The sequence below is a fragment of the Triplophysa rosa genome, linkage group LG17 (assembly GCF_024868665.1).
Source record: "Triplophysa rosa linkage group LG17, Trosa_1v2, whole genome shotgun sequence".
Classification (NCBI taxonomy): domain Eukaryota; kingdom Metazoa; phylum Chordata; class Actinopteri; order Cypriniformes; family Nemacheilidae; genus Triplophysa; species Triplophysa rosa.
This window is the reverse complement of record NC_079906.1, coordinates 14,363,165-14,384,071: the sequence shown is the minus strand read 5'-3', so window position 1 is coordinate 14,384,071 and position 20,907 is coordinate 14,363,165. Positions and strand designations below refer to the sequence as shown.

Here is a 20,907-nt window from a genome sequence, read left to right as displayed (position 1 = left end):
CATCCTCAGTCACGAGAACTGGACGCGCAGTGCATGTCAGGAATTGTAGTTTTTAGCTAGCAGTTCACTACGGATTTGCATAGTTACTAAAACTTCATGTCCCATTGTACACTGCGTCGGGCACTCCTTGGTAACGACTTCCTCTCCAGCAAAAGGAGATTTTGAAGAGACTAGCAGTAAAAAGGCTGTTATTTTGACAAGTTATTTTTTGGAGGATGTGGTAAAAAGCACTTTGAAGTTCGTTTAAAATAGCGAGTTCAACTGTTACTATGACAACGGAAAGGTCGTCCGGGTTAGTAGCCCTGCACGGACTGTAGTGCAGGGTGATGCTGAGGGTTAGCTAAAACCTTACGATATTAATTTGCTTTCCCACGTCGGGGTTACATTTTTACAGACGGTCGAGCAGTTACATCTTATCTCGTTTCGTGATGGAAGAAGTCGATAGGATTTTAATTCACTCCCTACGACAAGTTGGCACGTAGGTATCCGAGATCTAACAGGTCTTATCAGTTCTGACAAGTCATATCCTCTTGTCTTTGGAGTTTTGACACAGTCCAAACTATAAGATCATGTAATCATAAAGATATAGTTTCCTTAATATGTTTTTCTTTTAATTTCTTTGAATGTACTTAGCATGTAGAAATTGCACTTGGTACTCATGCATATGTAACCGTTTTTATATCGTACATCTTTTGGGGGATTTGTCATCACCTTTGTATTACCTTGCATAATATGTGCTGTTTTATGTCATGCACATGACTGTATTAAATCTCATCTGCCTTACAGAGACATTGATGAAGATGTTCAGAGTGTGAAGCAGTTCACCAGTGAGCTGATCGTAGAGGCAGTGGTGAGATGCCTGCGTGTCATCGACCCTTCGCTGGGCAATGGCTTGTCTCACTCGCTGCCCCCTGGAATGTCTGCTCGTTTTAGACTGGGCATGAGTCTGGCACAAGCCTGTCAGGTGAGAGACACAGTGCCGCAGACTTTCTTCTGTGTCTGAGTTAACTTGACCCCTCACTAATGACTAAGCCAGTCAGTTGAGATTGCTGTAATAAGTAGTACATCCCATTCAAAAGTGGAACAATTTTAGTGACTTTAGTTTGTTTGTGAGACTGTTGTAATGTTGGATTATTATGTTTTTGTTTAGGATGTGGGCTTTAAAGGAGAGATTGGCTACCAGACATTTCTTTACAGCAATGAACCAGAGATCCGCTCTCTCTTCATGTTTCTGGTGGAGAAGCTGCCCAGAGAGAGTGCAGAGGCCTCGGACCAGCCTGCAGGTATGTGACTATATGAATTAAGTTCAATCCTCATTGCGGCTTATACAGTATATGCAAAGTGTTTAACTTTTAGGTGGAGATAAATCTGAAATCTGGTGCAGAATATGTCAAAAACAAGTTCCTTAGTATTTTAAACGTTACAGTCTTCGAAAGAGCTCACTGTAACATCTGCTGCAAGACTTGTAGCAGACCGGAAAAGATCAGTATAATGGCTCTCAGAAACTGTGTAAAAAAACAGCCAGTCAAAATAAAACTGGTCATTTTGCCCAGTTCTTTTTATATGTGCATTATAAATCAGATGACCCGGAGGTGTGCCGTCTGACACTAGTAGATAATTAGCACATTAATATAATCACCAGGCCACAGGTATATAAAACAACCAAGAGAAATCACCTGTCCACAGGTAACTGCCAGTGCACCATAACTAATAATCTTTTCACAGCCAAATAATAATTGTGGTTTGCCATGATTGACTGGGATTTGTTCAGGTGTAATTTAGAAAATCACCATCATTAATTTGTCAACATTGGATTGCAATAGCTAGAATAATGTGTGGTATTCTCAGTGTAATAGTAAAGTCTTGTTGATGGTTTTTCGTGCTGGGATCAAAGAGTAATTTAAATAGTTAGTCTGTGATGTAAGACATTACAGTGCTGATTACATCCAGCTTTCGCTAATAAATGCAACAGAAAGTATTTCCCCCACTTAATACGCTTGACTGTATAAAACTGACATTGATTGTTCTGGAAAGTATCCAAAGTCAGCGCCACTTGGATTTGGAAATGGTGCATTTGTTTTTATATTTTAAGTTTTACTAGACTCGGTTATCACAGACATCTGTGTTTCCTCTTAATTGTTTGTTTGGCTTTGTGATGTATGTTGCTTCAAAATGATTTGACTTAATGGAAATGTTTAATAGTTGATCGTAAGACTTTTCTTTTAGGAAAATCTGTGCTGTTGCAGAAAGCAATTGCTGGTCAAATTAAAGCTCAATTGTCAGTGCCTTGGCTCCCTCCATCCTGTAGACTCCCTATTCACCGTAAAACACAGGTACTCCTACATGCCTAAACGTCAAAATCCAGAGGCTCAGACACATACAGTAGATCTAGCTTTACACTAATAACCTGATAGATGGTTTTGTCATATAGTTAAGTAAATCAAAGTTAAATACAACTTAAACTCTTTTGTCAACATCTGTTGTCGACTACCACAGAAAGTAATTTTGACTTGCCCTTGGTTTGTAAAAACAACCAAATTTGCTCATAGAAATGTACTAGCGATTTCGGAGAAATTACGTTTTGTATAGCCAAAAATACTTGTGTGATATGTGCTGTCGTGAAACTATTATGATAAAACCACTTACTAACATATGTTGGCAAAGCATAAGTTCATCTTACAGAAACAGTATTCCTGTCACAAAACAATGATTTAGACAACAGCACAAATAACACTGATCCATTTCTTTGGAAGAATAATAAATGAGTATACAAAAAAGTTACTGTAAACACAGTTTTAGTTTGTTTTTGCACACTGAGAGAAAAACTGTTTTCTGTGGTAGTTTGTTATATGTTACAGATGTTGGCATAATACAAGACTTTAAAGGGATGTTCACCCAAAAATAAAAATTCTGTCATCATTTACTCACTCTCAAGTTGTTCCAAACCTGTATAAATTTCTTAGTTTAGTTAAACACAAAGAAAGATATTTGGAAGAATATAATAAACTAAGATTTCTATGGCACCATTGACTACCATAGTAGCAGAAAAAATATTGTATTTTTTATCTGTTGAACACAAAAAATATATTGACAAATTTACGAAATCAAACCGTTCTGGGGCACTTTTGACAACCATTTTAATATTTTCTACTTTGTTAGTCAACAGTGCCTCAGAAATCTCAGTTGCTAACATATTTTTTCTAAATAATCTGTATTCATGTTGAACAGAACAAAGACATTTATACAGGTTTGGAATAACTTGAGGTTGAGTAATTCTTGACAAAAGTTTCATTTTTGGGTGAACTATCGCTTTTACTATTGAACTTCAAAAATAAATGCTGAAACATGCTTTAGACGTGACACTTACTCTTGGCTCGTTTTGCTGGTAACATAAGAAATGTGTTTCACGTTAATACATGTGCCACTGTTGCGAGGGTTATTGAAAATTCTGCCAAGCCACTTAACAAACTGACGAATGTGTGTGAATTTGATTTCAGAGCTCCGGCCCGTCTCACCATTTTCACGTCCAGCGGCTGAGTCTCCCATACTCACTCAAGGTCTCTTCCAGGAAACAGCCAAAAGGTATATTCATTTACATTGACCTAAATAAGAAATCCCCCTTGGGTAACGTGGGATTTGCCTGATCCGTTGTAGGTTTTTTTGTAGTTCCCACCTGCCCCTGAAGTGTGATTATCCCATTGAGGAATTTGACGAAGCCCTATTTAGCTCTGATGATTCAGCCTTCTAACATGAGCATGTGTTTCTGATGTTTCTTTATGAATTCTCTCAGAGATGCAAGAGTACTGGAGGAATTATTTGCTGCCTGTGACCGCCCAGCCTTCCCAGCATGCCTCAGTGCCGGCATCCCTCCTGGAGAACCACGTCTCTGAGCTCAGTGCCGCGCAGGAGTGGGAGAGTGAATGGAACAGCCAGGGTCTGCTGTCGAGACTGACTCCTGAGGTTGTTCTGTGTCCCGCTTCAAACTCAAAACAAAACACACTTTATTTCTCGGTCTCAGTGTGCGTCCCTCTATCATTAGCTTTGGGTTCTCTGAGCTGTTAATAAGAATAACACTGGCATGTAAATATTTTTGCTGCCGTCCTGCTTTCTTGATGGCGTCTCTGTGGTAAACGCATGTATCAACATGAGGATGAACACAGAGGTGTCTTTCACACTAGTGTGACATTCAGCATGTATGTGTCTTATTACTGTACTGCTGACCTCCACATTCTCACCTCACCTGCCCTCCAGCATACACACTTGCCTATTGTCTGACCCCTAGACATTTTCCAAGCGTCCAGCACCTATTTGTAAATCACAAGGCAAGGCTATATCTGTGTTTGTATTTCTATTCCTGTTTACTGTTTCATGTGTTGGGGAAGTTTTTAGAACAGTCTGAAAATAATTACAGTGTATCCATCAGTTTACAAAAAAGTGTTCAACTTAAAATAATAACTGACAATGGACTGTTAGTAATGATAGGAAATGAAGGCACAACCAAGATCATCAAGCGGCCATGACGTGAAGCATTAAAGGAATAGTTTGCCTTCAAAATGAAAATTCTGTCATCATTTACTCGCCCTCTTGTCATTTTAAACCTGTGTGATTTTATTTTTTCTGCAAAACACAAAAGACATTTTGAAAAATGTTGGTAACCGAACAGCGCCGGTACCCATTGACTTCTATTGTATGGACACAAAACCAATGCAAGTCAATGGTGACCAAAGGTTTTCTGTTACAAACATTTTTCAAAATATCTTCTTTTGTGTACTGTAGAATAAAGAAAGTCATACAGGTTTGAAATGACAAGAGGACGAGTAAATAATGACAGCATTTTCATTTTAAAGGTGAACTAACACTTTAATTCTAAATAATTCAATGGTCCAGAATCAATAATTCTGCTTACCACATGTTTTTATCTCAATATCCCTTCAGTTTACTGTCCTATAAAGCTTTTATGCAAAGAAATATTCCTTCGACCAAGAGACAGAAAGTGAAAAATGTGAGTGAGATGACCTGCATATAATCTGTCATAAGTGTATGGGTCAAATTTGTACATATTACATTTTGGACAGTTACCCAATTCAGTTTTCACCATAGGTTTAACAAAAGGTCTTGTTCATGCTTTGTCTTACATCTACAGGATTACAGAGCCAGGAAAAAAGCTCGACTGCAGAAGCGGATTGAGGAACAACTGAGAGCGGCGGCTCAGCCTCGGCCCGACACGCATGGAGCAACGCGCTCGACCTCTGACCTCACAGAACTGCTGCAGTCATTCAGCGGTGCCTCCTCTGGGAGAGATGTGTTGACCAAAGGCACACGCTTCACCCACACAGAGAAATTCACTTTTACAGAGGTAAGTAAGATGAGCATGTGTTCCTTGTACATATACCACCAATGAAATTTAAAAAGGCATTAATAAATGTTATTAAAATGAATGTATTATTAATTTATTTAATTGAATATATATCGCTTGTTGCATTTAATTATTGGACATAAACATGCATTTTTTTCTAAAAGTTTATCATTCACTTTTATCTGTAACTGCATCTTTATATGTCCTATTTAGACTATTTAGCTGTAATTGATTACTGATGAAAGGTTTTTATTATTTTGCAGGAACCTGAGAAAGCAGCCCAGCAGATGGCGGCAGCAGCAAGTGCACTTCCCAGCTCTCACCAATCAGAGGAGGACCTGAAGGCCCTGCAGGAAGCAGAACTTTCTGCTCTGCAGCAACAGTTGTAGCAACTTTCAGTCCAAATGGATGAAGTGGGCGGAGACGTCAAACAGCTCACTGTGTCCATCCAGCAGGTAATAAGTTCACTTTAAATTACTTACACGAATTATATTGTTAATAAAAAATAATGATAATTCAACATCGGCCATAGGGAGAAATATTTTAATTCTCAGATTCCACATGCCTTGAATACCCTTTAGTGCTGCAATGGCCTTTAAAAATAAATAAACAAATACTCAGATTCCACCGTGAGTCTGATACTAAATGCATCATTTCCTTGAAATCTTTGTTTTTTTATCTTTGATATGTCAGATTTGTCTGTGTGTTTATATCTGTAGGTGTCAGATGAGGTGAATCAGAGGGAGGTGAGTAATGCAGAAAAGGAGAACTCTGTCAAAATGAAGAGTCAGACCATTGACCTCCTTCCTGACGCTGAAGACAACCTGCTCAAGTTACAGGTACGTAACAAGTAACACCTGTGGCACCAACCTTCTCTCTGTTGTACCTTTGCCACACAAACCTTAATAGAAAACATGTAGACTTGCAATGTGTTAAATAATACCTTGTCGCAGGACAAGTCAAAACATTACAATATAACAGGCAGCGGAGCAAAGAGCACTAAATACGAAACTAAAAGCATACAGAATAAAGCAGTATGTAATGTCACCAGCCTTTACAAGCCTCTAATTCTGACTAATAACATGTTTATGTTTTTCTGCATTGTGTTTCTGTGTTTTAGAGTCTAGTAGAGGCAAGCTCTAAGCGTGTGGTGAATCTGGCTTCTCAGTGGGAGAAACACAGAGTTCCATTGATAGATGAACACCGCAGACTGAAGGAGCTCTGCAGCAACAGAGAGGTACAGTGTGTTTAACATTGATGGCTTATACAGTCCTGTAGCAACTGCTAATGTCAGTCTCGTGACTGACCTGTTTAAGCCATGGAGCTCTTATTTGAATAATTTCAGTAATTTTTACATCATGTGCTTTGTTTAAATATAGACATTTGGTATTTAAAAAATGAAGTGTGTTTTTTTAAGATTATTTTCTACTTCTCTGTTTTCACTGAAATTTACTTATGTTAGTCAAGGTTTTACGCACCAAAACAAAACAGTCATAATTTATCATGACCCTCATTCACATTTTCTTTAAACCTTAAGGCGGAAGTATGGTCCGTCCGTCCACGTTTGCTCGCTGTCCGCATAATGCAATTTTCGTCATCAGAAGGGTTCGCGGTCATCCGCACACCCTGTCCGCGTGCAGGCCATTTTTTGAGACCGCGCAGTCGTGCCGCGTACAACAGCGCATGCGCGAAAAAGTGCACTAGTCCACTAGGGGTCAATACACACACAGAAAGTGTGCAGTGTGCCGTTGTCGAAAAAGAATGATACAAATCCAATACGGGAGCTGTGTCTCGTTTCGTAAGGTTGCGTCCTTGTGTCCTCCAGAGGTATCATCCTCTAAAGCATGCGGTATACGGAGGATTCTCAACAATTCTCAAATTAAACGAGACGTCTTTAGTAGGACATACTGGCAGAAAAGGAAACAGGAAGTACCACGTTGCTATGACAACACGTTGCACTCGCACACCTGTCAAATTAATTAAAATGATTTCTACATGATTTATAAGGTAAAAAGTAGGTTACTTTCTACCCTAAACAATGCCAAAAGAGTTAAACAAATATACAATTTTTGCCTTACTGTTTCAAAACATTTAAAAATCACTAAACACTTGTGAACCTATTTACTGCCTTCTAAGATTAAAAAAAGTGACACAAACTGTAAACTGTTAACATTTAAAAACCACATATTTGATTGAATGTGCAGCTGTTGCCGTTTATTCAAATAACAGACGTTGGCCGACGCAAAAAATTGTGGGTTATCTCTGGCAACGAAGGATACAGCTCATGTATCCTCCGAATTCCTGTCAAAGAAGGTCGCATTTGAAGGGTGCCTCCGGAGAGTCCTACCTGATTTTATGAAACGAGACAGCCTCGATGACGTAGCAGCCTTTGAATGAGACCTCTGGAGGACGCAGCCTTACAAAATGAGACACAGCCGGGGGCTGCGTTCTTTGAAGGCTGCATTTTAAGACCGATTGCGTCACAGCAGCGTGACTGAAGGCCGGTAAGGCTGTCCCAAATCAAAGGTTGCTTCAAATGCAGCCCCAAAATGCGACCTTATTTCCACTGGGTTTTAAAGCCACAATATGGAATATTTAGACCGCTAGATGGTGCACTTTCGAAACAACAACAAAAGGCAAAGCTAAATGACGTTATGTAGGAGAGTGGAATTATGGGACATGTCGTTTTCACCATCCAGAGGCGTATGGAGATCGCCCATCATGTTCATGGACGAGGTAATGAATACATTTTATTTTATGTCATCGTAATGAATTAGCTTCCAAGAAACGTGGAATGTAATGCTACGTTAGCCCGCAACTGATATTGGACTTTGTCAGTTGATTTGGTAGTGTAATGCTACACAGTTTTACGTATTTCAAACAGTCATACAGTCATCGTTTAAAATGTAAATTTGAACAACCCACAGTATTTACAAGTAACTTTACTGGCTACATATTTTTGTGCGACATATACTGTATTTCATAGGTTAACTGCATTCATAACTATTCAAATAATCTGTGCATGAGTATTTCGTGTGCAATTACATTTTCTTTGCTTACCTGTCTATTAAAATGCGAGAGCGGAGTCTCTGTCGAGTCCAAGTTGGTCGCGAAGCTCTCTCCATTTAGAAAACGCCACGCCGATATTAATCCTTGTTTTATTTCTTCGTTTGTCCATAAGCCTGCTTGCCTCATTTGGCCTACCTTTATGCTTTTTTGGGTTTCCTTTACTCGCCAAAGCGTAATCGTGATCCATAATAACAGAACAACAGATGCTGCATCCCAGATGCTGTATATCCACTTCCGCATTTGCGTGTTGCCTTAGTTTCTACAACCGGAAACTGAGGGTAGTGCGGAGCAGAAATACAAGGGACGGGCCATTATTTTAAATAGGAATTTCTCTGGATTTGCACATTCTTGGGAACATTTGGGATAATGTAAGTACACAACTGCATGAAATATATCACACTGTGCAAGTGATTTTTGGATATTTCATAACAAAATTATTCCATATTGTGGCTTTAAGGATAGAACGAATGTATCCTTCACAGCTTTGGCTATCCCGAGATTCATTGCGTGCCTATAATGGCTTGAATATTTTAAATAATCATTCAAAACTTTAGTTAAGTAAAAGTATGTAATTCACAAAAAAGGTCCATTTCAGTGTTTTAATATTATATATGAGGTTGTTAATTAACATTATTGGTGCATTTTGAGCAGCAGGTGATGCAATTAGGAAATCCTCTGCGAGACTAGGGCGTCTCATTTCAGTTCGGTTCTTGGACTTTTGAGGCTGTGTGCTTTGAAGAACAAGTCCTCGTTTTTAAGTCCGCGACCTTAGAAGGTTGCAGCCCCCGAATTGGGACACAGCTGCTGTTGTACGCGGCACGTCTCAAAAAATGGGCTGCATGCGGACGACCGCTGACCCTTCTGATGATGAACATTGCGTCATGCGGACGGGTCATACTTCCACCTTAGAATTAAATAGGACTTTTTATGGCTGATGCGTTAATTCCCCTATACATATTGCTTTGCCTTCATAAGAAACTGCTTATGTTTACATAGAGCATCAAACATTTTAATATTTCAGAATATCAAGAATAATCAAAAATGTTCATTATATCATCCCTTCAGAAAATGACTAAAAGCACAGTTGGACTTATAACGTGACTAAATGCGTGTTCACGTTCATGACATTTATGCAATCTCTTTTAGTTTGAGTCCTCTAGGAAGCTGACAGAAATCAAAGATCTTCATGAGAAAATCAGACAGTCTGCTGAAGAAGCCAAAAAGAAGGAGAGCCTCTACAAGCAGCTGGTATACATCTTTTATTTGTCACCACTTTGTCAAGCAAAAATATGTTTTACCCAAGAAGTTTGTTGTTTTAACATCGAGTGTGTTTGTGTTTGCCCCCTCAATGTTTTTCCGCAGCTGACCGAGTATGAAACGCTGTCCAAAGATGTGTGCCGCTCAGCATACACCATGAGGATCTTGGAGATCGTAGGCAACATAAAGAAGCAGAAGGAGGAAATTACTAAGGTCTTTGTTTGAGTTCTTCCATTATCTAGTCCTCAGTGAAAATACTTCATTTAAGTTCTTGACCCGTATTCACGGACGTTAGCTTTATGTTTGAAGTTGGTAAGTCCTCAGAAGCCTTTTGACCTCTGACCCCATTAATGTGCCCCCCTGCAGATTCTGTCAGACACAAAGGAGTTGCAGAAAGAGATAAATGGCCTAACGGGAAAGCTGGACCGAACATTTGCGGTCACCGATGAGCTGGTGTTTAAGGTTCTGTTTTGTGTTTTATTTGAATACAAATTTTTATTATAAATTATAATAATATTAAATAACACACGGTCAGTGTTACAAATGTCTTTGTTAAATTAGTGACCCAGATAATTTGCATGACTTTAAATATTTCTTTACTTTAGCTTTTCAATATACAGTAAGTGAAAGTAGTGTTTATTTTAAAAAAACTAAATCTTTTTAAACTGCAGGATGCCAAAAAAGATGAATCTGTCCGCAAATCCTACAAGTACTTGGCTGCGTTACATGAGGTACGAGTGAGCATATCATCAAGATGTTTAGCAAACAATTGTGATTCAACAGGACTTGATGTTGCACTTGATGGACAAAAAGAAAAACCTCAATGACCATTATAGGTTGTGGGTTTACAATGGACGTACACAGCTTTTTGAAATGTGACATTTGGAAATCATGTTTTCGTCTCATGTGACAAGGCCTCCATATGGTGGACTTGTTGCGATCCTGCTAAAACAACAGTTCAACATCGTGGTGGCTTGTGTTTCTTATAACCATGCCATTAGCAGCACATCTGTCCATCTGTTCAACGTAAATGGACTCTGAGTTAATGCCCTTGGTGACTTTAACTGGCTTTTGTATGTAAGTGAGAATTACAGTGTAAGTTTGAAATGTATCATTTTAATCGTTTTAACATTTGTGTTGTCTCAGAACTGCACTCAGCTGATTCAAACCATTGAGTACACAGGAACCATCATGAGAGAAATTAGAGATCTTGAGGAGCAGGTGTGTAACAAACTCATAAATACTAAGTCAAATTTAATAAACATTATGAAAAGTAAACAGTCATCGTCACTTTCAGCTGTGCCATCAGTTATATGTGTTCTTGATTTACAGATAGAGACTGAGAATGGCAAAAGGACAGTTAGTAATCTAGAGAAGATCCTTGAAGATTATAAGGCTATTCGTCAGGAAAACTCCGCCCTTGCTGCAAAGATCCGGGAAGGATGAGCCGTGGCTCGGTCTACATTTCTGGTACTGCAGAATACAACCAGGCCTGCTGGAATGAGTGCTGCTGTGAGAGACTCGGGTCTCACTCCCGCCTTCATCTGCCTCCATCAGTACATCAAAAATAATCCTCATCACATCAGCAGCTTTTACTGGGGGTTTGAACACTGAAGACAGTTTTTTGCATCAAAATTACATTCTAAGAGACGCTAAATAAATCTAATTCTGATTGTTGTGATGAGGGTTTTGGACTTGAAGAATTTGAGAGACTCAACTGGATAAGACAACACCTTTGTTCTTTTTTTTTTAACAGTGATTACATTTATTATGTACATGAAAGTGTCCGTTAACAATGACCTTTGATTGTTATTGATTGAATCATATGAGTTCAATTCATGAAAGTTTAAATATTCAGGGGATTGAGTTTGTGAAATAGTGGGTTTAAGTTTGAAACACTCAGAAAAAAGGTTCGCTTGTTTTGTATTAAAACAAATTTGAGAACACATATGTTTGGCCCTGATGGATCCATAGCACTATTAATATTGGTATTAAAAGTAATATTATCATGACTGAAAGGGTTAGTCGTTACCTCTGATTAGAAAGTTTGTGTAAACAGTTTAGTTGACTAACACTGATTGTTCCAATCAAGCTGTTTTTCTTAACAGTTAATAGTGTTCATGTCAAGGTTTGATTTTAGAGATTATGCTGAAATTGTTTTGTACTTTACCATGTCTTGTATAAATCTGCTCAATCTCTAAACATGATGTGATATTTCCCTAGTTGTTATTGTCCTGGGACATTACCATTCTCTGTTTGCTTTTTTAAATTACAAATTGATATAATGTACATAGTTTTATCCCGACCAAACTGTAGCTGTTTTGTGGGATCAAGCCTTTTCTGGGACATCCAACACCAAAACACGCTTCAGCCTTCAGCGAAACTGCCACACCCTGCACGTGTTCATTCTGCCGAAAACATTGCTTATAAGCAAACCTATTCATTTGAGGAATTAGAAGGAAGCTGCTTTTGCTCAGCTAGTTACATTTTCGCAACCTCTCAATCTGTTGCAAATACGTGACTTTTACCTTCAAACCGAGGATAAAATCCATTAACTGAGGAAAAATTGGTGTACATTCCGGATGAGGCATGAGCTAGAAATCGATGTTGTTTATCTGTTACGATAAGCGTGTGATATTATATAGGGTCAAAGCGGGACACGAAAAATAATTGTGTCAGTTTTTACTACCGCTATAAACTTTAGTCATTGCAGTGCATTCCTTTTGTTTATTGCAGCACGTTCCTTAACTCTCTCGTACAATGCCGTAACTTCTTGTGCACACATGCCAGCGGCTAACGTTACAGGAACAAAACGTATACGTTAAGCATATTCAGACACGTAGAGCATGTATGCAGTTGCCAGGTCGTCTGACCAATCATTCAGCCCGAAATATTGGAAAATGTTAGCCTAGGCAACGTATTGGTTGGGCTGGTTTGTAAACACGTTTTCCTTTTAGAACAACAAGCGAAAAGCAGTCCGCACTTCTTATTGGTTTAGGCCAGATGTCAATAACTGCATGTTTGTTATTTGATTGGTTAATATAATCTCTTGCGCCCGCCTTGTAAAACCTTCCACAAAGCTATATCAGCTCACACAGACGGGATTCTGACTTAACACGCGGTGCATGCACGAATGAAAGGGTTAAACAACTTCATCTGAGGATTTCACTCCGTGTAAAGAGCTAGTGTTGTTTAGACATGGCTTCCAAAAAAGTAGTCATTTTGGGCCATGCATTATGGCGGAGAAGCTCTAGTTGCAGGGGTGGGTTGTGTGCTGGGTTTAATATCCCTGCTTTTTCGTGTGGAAGCTTCGCCTCGTCTGGTACAACAATGAACAAACAGGAATGCTGCAAAGACGGACAAAACTGTGGACCGACAAAAAACGCGGCCGCAGTTACATCGCACAGACATCAAATCGTGGGGAAAAATAGGGCCGAAGAATCGCTTGCCAAATCTGGCAGGGCTTTCTCATCCACGGCCCCGCAGACCAACAACAAAACGTACTTGTGGGCGAGATATAATGAGATGAAACGACTCGTCCACGGTATGTTTTTTTTATGTATTTGGGTTTCATGTTAATACACTGCACGTAGCACATGTGTGATGTTTAATAGACTGCCCTCGTAACAAAACTTTTGATTCACTTTTTAATCCACACCAGTAGGGCGCAAGCCTCGGGCATTATTGTAAACAACTGTCCATTATGGGGCTGCATGCATGCGGGCTGCAACCTCAATGCATCATTTTGTATCATTCACTTTTGTACCCTGTTGCTGTTTTGGGTTTGCCAATTAAAATACAAACTTTTTAAGAAATGAAAAATAATAACGTATTTTTCCACAGATCTGATTCCTCCCGGAGTGTGCAATCTATTGAACCCCTCCACTATCTATGCCAACAATGAAGTGAATCTAGAAGAAGTGGATATCTACGGCTTTGACTATGATTACACACTTGCTCAATATTCCAGCGCCCTGGATGAAATGATATACAACAAAGCACGAGAATTTCTTGTGCAGCACTACAAGGTCTGTGGAAAAACATACCATCCCCCACCTTAAAACGTTTTTATTTATTTTTAGCAACTATGACTAGTTTAATCTATTTAAATTATACCAAATGTTATTATAAGATAAATGTGCAATAACCATAAAGACAGTTCAACATTTAGTTTTAGTGCAAGTCTGTTTGGTTGGCATGTTTGGGATTGATGAAAGCTTGCTGTGTTTCTCGTTTTTACTAGTATCCTGAGGGAATCGGCAAGTATGACTACATTCCCAACTTTGCAGCCCGGGGCCTTCACTATGACATCCAAAAGGTGCATTAAAAATGCATGTTTTATTGTTTTAAACCGTTATTTTATTGCAGCCGTAGCTTGAACAAACCTGTTTTATGTACTCCACAGGGACTTCTGATGAAAATTGATGCCTTCCATTATATCCAGCTGGGCACCGTTTATAGGTAAATCAACCGTGATTATATCAAATCGGTCTGTCTGTCGGTGTAAAGAAGAGGTTTAGGTAATCCAGAAGGTTTGTCTCTCCTATACTCAGGGGTCTGAAACCCATCCCAGATGAAGAAGTCATGCAGCTTTATAATGGCTCAAATCACGTCCCCCTCCACCAAGTCAGCGGATTCTACGGCAAGGTAGGATTGTTCCATGTGGACTTCATAATGTGGTTTGTTTCTTGTTTCAGCAGCCATTTTTGAGGATGAGAGTTAGATGTTTACCAAGACATATTTAAAGGCTTATTTTTTTGTTACATGTTACTAGAGGTCAATAGGGGCAAAGTGGGACCCCCCTGTCACCATCTCGGATCCTATTTTGTGCACCTAATGAGTGATGTTGTCAGCATGGAAAATGTCATACAGTAGAATAAAAAAAAGATTTTCTAGGACTGGAAAAATTATGGAATTTTTTGTAATAAGTTATATTTTTATATAAAAAAATTCTGGTTTAAAATATTTGTTCAGCTAAATATGTATCTTCAGAAAACAATAAAATGATTGCGTGTGTTCACATGTTTTTAAGACAAAATATGCCAAACATTTTTTCTTAGAGAGAATAAATAAATAAAAGAATAAATAAATAAAAATGTAGAGGGTATGAGAGGAATAATATATAAACCCTTATGTGATAAAAATGTTGCATTGTTAAAAATGCCGAATAATTTTAAGGTTTCATTGTGGTTTGTATCTGAATCATATATTTAATTTTTTATCAGGGTCCTGTGATGAAGCAGTTCATGGACGTTTTCTCCATCCCTGAGATGACTCTCTTGGCAGCTGCAAACGATTACTTCATCTCAAATGACATCGAGTATGACCCCGTTCATCTCTACAAAGATGTCTCTGTAAGTCAATACGTGAATCTTTATAAACAAACCTCTTCTTTACTTTATCTTCCTAATGTTTGAAAGATTGTTAGTGAATTTGCTCAATGAAGCCAGTCTGTTTTTCTAGACTGTGGGAATGGTGTACAAACTGCTGCTTTTGTCGTTTAAAACTGCTTTTGTCATTTAAAACCGTGAGAGTTGTTTCTTGTACATCGTTTTGTAAAGTTCGTCGTCAAGCTGAGATGGTTCTTTCTTCTGCCTGTGGTTACGCACAGCTGACTGATTTGTTTTTTTATTCAGCCGGGATCACGGTGGTCCTGAATTGGGTTGCAGGGCAACTTTTTTTTATGCTGCTTTGGCCAGTTTGCCAGAACATAATGTATTCGTCTTTTTCAGTTCTGCTTTTCAGCCCCAATCTTTCCTTCTTCGGTCTAACTCTTGTTGCTGATAAAACGGTTGGCTAAACCCAAAATAGCTAAGCACATTTTACCAAATCTGAAAAATGTTGACATTGATGAAACAAATACTCAATTCAATTAGCATGTGGTTTTGTTTCAAAATGACTTGGCAAGTTTTAGGAAGCTTTTCAGGGAAAGCGCTAGCATGCTGCACTTGTTTATCTTACAAATGCAACTTTGTGACTTAATGTCTGTCAGCGCTGATAGAACAGATTGTACTGTACACGTAGAGGCGTGTGGGTACGTAAGCTGTCAGAGGAACCGGAAACCTGGCAGCTGATCAAAGTAAAGTTTTTGAAAGTTTATTGGAAACATATGAGAACAAATATCTCCAACAAATATTTTTTCCCTATTTCTAACAAAGGAAAAAGAATAACAAGGAATAAAGGAAACGTAATGTAAAAATAATAGTAGTTCTGTCCTGTTTGCATTTTATTGTGTTTGAATGATATGAATATGAATTGGAACACTGTTCCAAGCGGTCAAAAATACAAATAAATTCACCAAAAAAAAAAAAGATTTAGCCATATGTTTGTTTTATGTTTTAATCTCGGTTGTATCAACCTGTTGTGATGTTTTAAATTTTCTGGTTGGGAACCATAAGCACCAAGTTAAAACACCACATTTTTGTCTGCAGGATGCGATTGGAATGGTGCATATCAAGGGTTACATGTACAAATGGATCATGCAGGATCTTGGTGAGTATAAAACAATATTTACCGTGTGCATTGCCTTAATACCAAACATTTCCTGTGGCATAAAAAAGCCCTGTATTTGCCTGACACCAAGCCAAAAGCAAGACGATCTCGTTTTCTGTTGCTTTGTGGGGGCAAATTACTGAAGATTGTTAAGAAAATGAAAACAAGGCTCTCAGTCCTTTTGTGTGGTCTGTGTCGGTGGAGAGTTTCTTTCAGAACAGCCTGTTGCGTAATCTGACCTCTAGAGAATAGAAGTGAGTTCTGTTGGGCTAGCCCAATCTAATCTTTGCTTCTAATGTCTGCAAGCAAGGAACCTGCTTATGCTTCATGAGATATTTCACTGCGAGATGAATACTTATTATTCAAGCAGGAAGTACAGATTGTATCTGTATGCTATTTATTATGGTCTGCAGAATGACTGGCTTTTGTCAGTATGCAGTTGTTTAGCTTTCAAAAGTCCATTTTGTAACTTGTATTCTGTTTTGTTCTCTATCACTTTCTACCCCCTGTAACCTTTTTTTGCTTATTTGGCCCCCAGAAAAATACATTCTCAGAGGAGATGAGACATACGCTGTGTTACACCGACTGGCCAGCCAGGGGAAGAAACTTTTCCTTATTACCAATAGCCCCTTCAGCTTTGTGTGAGTTTCCCGTTGGTTTACAAATTTTAATATGCAAAAGTTAAGTTCATATCATCTCCGAGTTAATATTTTAAGTTCAGTTTAACTAGTTTAAGAAACCAAATTAACTTTTTTTTACCAATTATGGTTTCGTGATATTTTTGTATTTAATGTGTTTTGCTCAATTTTCTTTTAGTGACAAAGGCATGAAGTATATGGTTGGAAAAGACTGGAGGGAATTCTTTGATGTTGTCATTGTTCAAGCTGATAAGCCACATTTTTTTAATGACTGTGTAAAGTAAGTCTGTTTTATTGAATAAAATCTTACATTTTTAAATTAAATCTTACTAACCTGCCTAATATATATTGATTTCGAATATATTCTTCCTAAATGCTTGCAACTTGAGTAAATCACTTTATTCTTGAATTATTGTATTAAATTATCTTTATGTATTTAAATTTTCAAGACCATTCAGACGTTTGGACGGCAATGGAGACATGAAGTGGGATAGGATCAAGAGTTTGGATAAGGGACAGATCTATAAGCAGGTAACAAAATAAAAATATGTAAATAACTTAAATTTGTTTTTATAACTTTGTATTGTTTATGTACATTTAGAATTTACTTAAAAAAAATTGTCATACATTGTGTAATATTCAACACAGATATGTGTTAGGGGCGATTTACATTTTGCGTCTAAAACCGCGCGGAAAACGCGAGCCGCGCCACCATCTCGATGCGTGTCCGCATCGCTCCCTATTTGTGCACGTCTGCCGCGTGTCTACATTTAAAATAACAAACTTGCGCATGTGAAATGTGAATCTCTCCTTACGCTGCCTTTGTTATTGTCAGAATAGTCCAATTGTATTCTTTTCACTTAACGTGCTTATGAGCAACACATGAAGATATTTGGTTAGCTGGCAAGCTTCAAGTTGCCAAATTGCCATCAGACCTTTCTGCTGACTCATCTCTGAATGTGGATTAGGTCAAAGGATTACAGATACAGATTTGGGTCATTTGTTTAGAATTCCTGCAACATTTGCCCTACTTATAAAACCTTGACTCACTGAATCATGTTTGTTGAAGTTGTGTGGTTCACATGTTTCCTTTCTCTGTGAGAATAAACCAAGTCTTTCCATCTGAGCATGGGTCCTGTGTGAATGGTAGAATGAATTCACTTTATTTCCTTCCCTTTTTAAGGGAAAAAAGTGGGAAAGAGGGCAGTAAGGTGAACCTCAGTCTCAATGGAAAGTCAGTTGAGCGCAGTTCAGTGGTGTCAGGCGTTTACAAACAAACAGAAGTCAATACAGAGACCTTATGAACACCCTCCAGCAAGATGAAGTTAAAGAAGCATTTGTAAAGCATTCTAAATTGGGGGGAGACTTGTGGGAAAGTGTCTGGCAGGAAACTTAGAACGGCAAACTGTTACTGCTGTGTAAAATGGGAAAACCAAAGAAAGGTCTGTTGCCACATAGCTTCCAGAAACATAAATGAGTCATGGAAAATAATTGCTTGGTCTCATAGCTTCTCAGAACATAAATATGTGACATATGTCTTTGCTTTTTCATTTTTAGGGAAATCTTGTAGATTTTCTGAAACTAACTGGATGGCAAGGATCCAAGGTGTTCTATTTTGGAGATCATCTCTACAGTGATTTGGCAGTGAGTCAGTTCTATTGAATTCCATGGTGCTGCCTAGAATTGCAAGGCTTCCTCATTGTGCACATTTGTTGTGCATATGAATTTGTTTTGCTGTGTCTTTTTTCTGTTATTAATGTTTTGATTGCTGATTTAAACAAGTGTTAGTAGATCTCACTGAATCTTCCTCTTCGCTTGCTAAGCCATTGTGCCACAAATAGGACAAACTATAGTTTCCATATAGTCAATATTTTTTCCAGTGTCCAATGGTAACTCTGATTATAAAAAGGTTTTTTAAGTGGACTTCTGTTTAAACTGAACTGTCATGTCATGACATTTAAGGACCTGATGCTGCGACATGGCTGGAGAACAGGAGCGATTGTGCCTGAACTTGAGGTGGAGACAAAGGTGGTGAATACAGAGCAGTATGCTCAAAGTCTCACATGGTTGCAGGCCCTCACTGGTCTGCTGGAGCGCATGCAGGTACGATTCAATTCACCCTTAAACCATTCATAAAATAAAGGATTGCATTATAAATGTACATTTAAGCATTTGAGCAATGGTTGCCATTTATGCAACGTAGTGTTCGGGTTATAATGTGGACTAAATAAAAGTGTCCTGCCATACATGTGCTTGCTTGTACCCATATGGCTGCATTATAGGACTGACCTGATTGATTTGGCAGAGGTCCATTCGCTAAATATTGACTATACTGTGTGAGATCATCTGTGTAAGACAAGCTTGATGTGATTGATTTATCTGTTGTACATAATCCAGAATGCATGTAACATACTTTTCTGTCAAGATTTAAGTGATAATTGTTGAAAGCTTAATGCTTGCATGCGTTTCTTCCTATTTTATATAAATGTGACATCTTTGAAGGGACACCTCATAGTTATTTCTGCTCTTTAATCCCACAGTAATTCTCTCACTTTAATACATTTCTCAGCTTTAATTTTAAAGTTTAATAAATCCATTAAAACTTTAAAATCTTGAACAGGCAATAGCTTTTTTCGACCCACTATTTCAAATTTGAACATTATTGCATATTAGGAGTAGGACATCTGCCTAATGCATTTTTTTTCATCCAGATGTATAGAGATCCCGAGTCCAAGAAGGTTCTGCAAGAGTGGCTCAAAGAGAGAGAGGAGCTAAGGTAAGGGAAACAATAGATGATACATTTACGAACTCATCTGATGAAAAGTGCAAGCATTGTATTCGTTTCTCCATTGTCTAATTCTCAGAGCCGTCACCAAGAACCTCTTCAACCCTCACTTTGGGAGCATATTCCGTACCTGCCACAACCCCACCTACTTTTCCCGACGCCTGTGCCGTTTCTCTGACCTCTACATGGCCTCTATCAGCTGCCTGCTGAACTATGATCTTTCCTACACTTTCTACCCTCGCCGCACACCCCTGCAGCACGAAGCCCCCCTCTGGATGGACCAGCTCTGCACTGGCTGCATGAAGACGCCCTTCCTGGAAGAGATGGCCCACATTCGCTAAAAACTGCCAAGGGGTTAGAATGCAAATATAAACTGAACTTTTGAAAAGTGACAGGGTGGATCCATGTCTGAGTGGTATTGGACACGTGGCAATTTGTGCTGGTGCTCAGCACGCGCTGGAGCCATCTGCTGGACGTTTTGTTACAATGCATCTCAATGTTCTCAAGCCTTACATGGTGAAACGCTGAACGACTTGTTTATGATCCATCTCTTCACGTGTTTTTATCTTTAACAGTTTTACACGCTATCGAAATGTCTTACAAATCTGTGCAAAATAGTGAAGTGCTAAGTATGTTAAGTGGTTTACCTTTTTATAGATTCATCCTGTATGTCGTGAGATTTGTAGTTGGAGCAGAATGATGTTTGCATTACCGTGAATTTTGATGAATCATATCATCACAAAGGAAGGATGAAAGCAGACTATCTATACTTGGGGACCCATAATTTTTTTACTCTGGTGGGAAAAAGTATTAAGCCGCTGGCTGAAAATGCACAATATGAGTTACAATACAGTGATTCTGATTAGAGTTATGAATAGGTCAAATAACTTCATAGGTCTGGTGTTGTAATGTACTAACAGTACATGATTCATGTTACGTAGGGTCAGACTTTAAACATGAACAAATAATTACTTTTACCACTCTCTGTAGCTTTTTTTTACTAGAAATATGTTTTGTTTTAAACTACAGCTGTATTAAATAAATGGAAGCTACTGGAGGGCAAAACTAAATGCATTTCTTTTTGACCTGCAGATCTTACTGTGGCTTTTGCCTAAGCTTCTGTAAAATCAGACGTTGTTTCGTTACATTCTGACGTCTGTGAATAGCTATGCTGCTAAATTCATTTCTCTAACAACATAATGTAATCATTATTTGCTTCCTGTACAATTGAAAGTGAAATAAAAGTGTTGTAATACAACATAAATAGGATATCGGTATGATGGCTGAATTCTGCCCTGCTACGCAGCATC

General features: G+C 38.5%; 2 protein-coding genes across 2 annotated transcripts; both read left to right on the top strand.

Moving 5' to 3' along the window:
- Positions 1 to 119: 119 nt before the first annotated feature.
- On the top strand, positions 120 to 11,884 carry ccdc22 (coiled-coil domain containing 22). Its single transcript, XM_057357466.1, is given in 16 exon segments — positions 120 to 478; positions 787 to 964; positions 1,151 to 1,283; positions 2,227 to 2,333; positions 3,498 to 3,582; positions 3,791 to 3,960; positions 5,144 to 5,356; positions 5,620 to 5,811; positions 6,076 to 6,195; positions 6,477 to 6,593; positions 9,572 to 9,673; positions 9,788 to 9,895; positions 10,049 to 10,144; positions 10,354 to 10,413; positions 10,829 to 10,903; positions 11,015 to 11,884. Coding segments are annotated over 16 exon segments (1,920 nt in total). The 5' UTR covers positions 120 to 428; the 3' UTR covers positions 11,129 to 11,884.
- Positions 11,885 to 12,762: 878 nt separating this feature from the next.
- nt5dc2 (5'-nucleotidase domain containing 2) lies at positions 12,763 to 20,897 on the top strand. The gene is made up of 14 exons (XM_057357345.1): positions 12,763 to 13,226; positions 13,526 to 13,710; positions 13,926 to 14,000; positions 14,088 to 14,143; positions 14,236 to 14,329; positions 14,908 to 15,036; positions 16,114 to 16,174; positions 16,713 to 16,815; positions 16,991 to 17,092; positions 17,262 to 17,343; positions 18,370 to 18,456; positions 18,775 to 18,915; positions 19,524 to 19,588; positions 19,677 to 20,897. The coding sequence occupies exons 1-14, from the start codon at positions 12,881 to 12,883 to the stop codon at positions 19,936 to 19,938; spliced, it is 1,788 nt and encodes a 595-aa protein (XP_057213328.1). The 5' UTR covers positions 12,763 to 12,880; the 3' UTR covers positions 19,939 to 20,897.
- Positions 20,898 to 20,907: the final 10 nt, after the last annotated feature.

Excerpts from the sequence above, each read along its gene's own strand:
- nt5dc2 (XM_057357345.1), top strand. The coding sequence starts at position 12,881 with ATGGCTTCCAAAAAAGTAGTCATTTTGGGCCATGCATTATGGCGGAGA. Across the intron at positions 14,001-14,087 it reads TTCACTATGACATCCAAAAG|GGACTTCTGATGAAAATTGA; the intron begins GTGCATTAAAAA and ends TGTACTCCACAG. Across the intron at positions 18,916-19,523 it reads GTCTGCTGGAGCGCATGCAG|ATGTATAGAGATCCCGAGTC; the intron begins GTACGATTCAAT and ends TTTTTCATCCAG.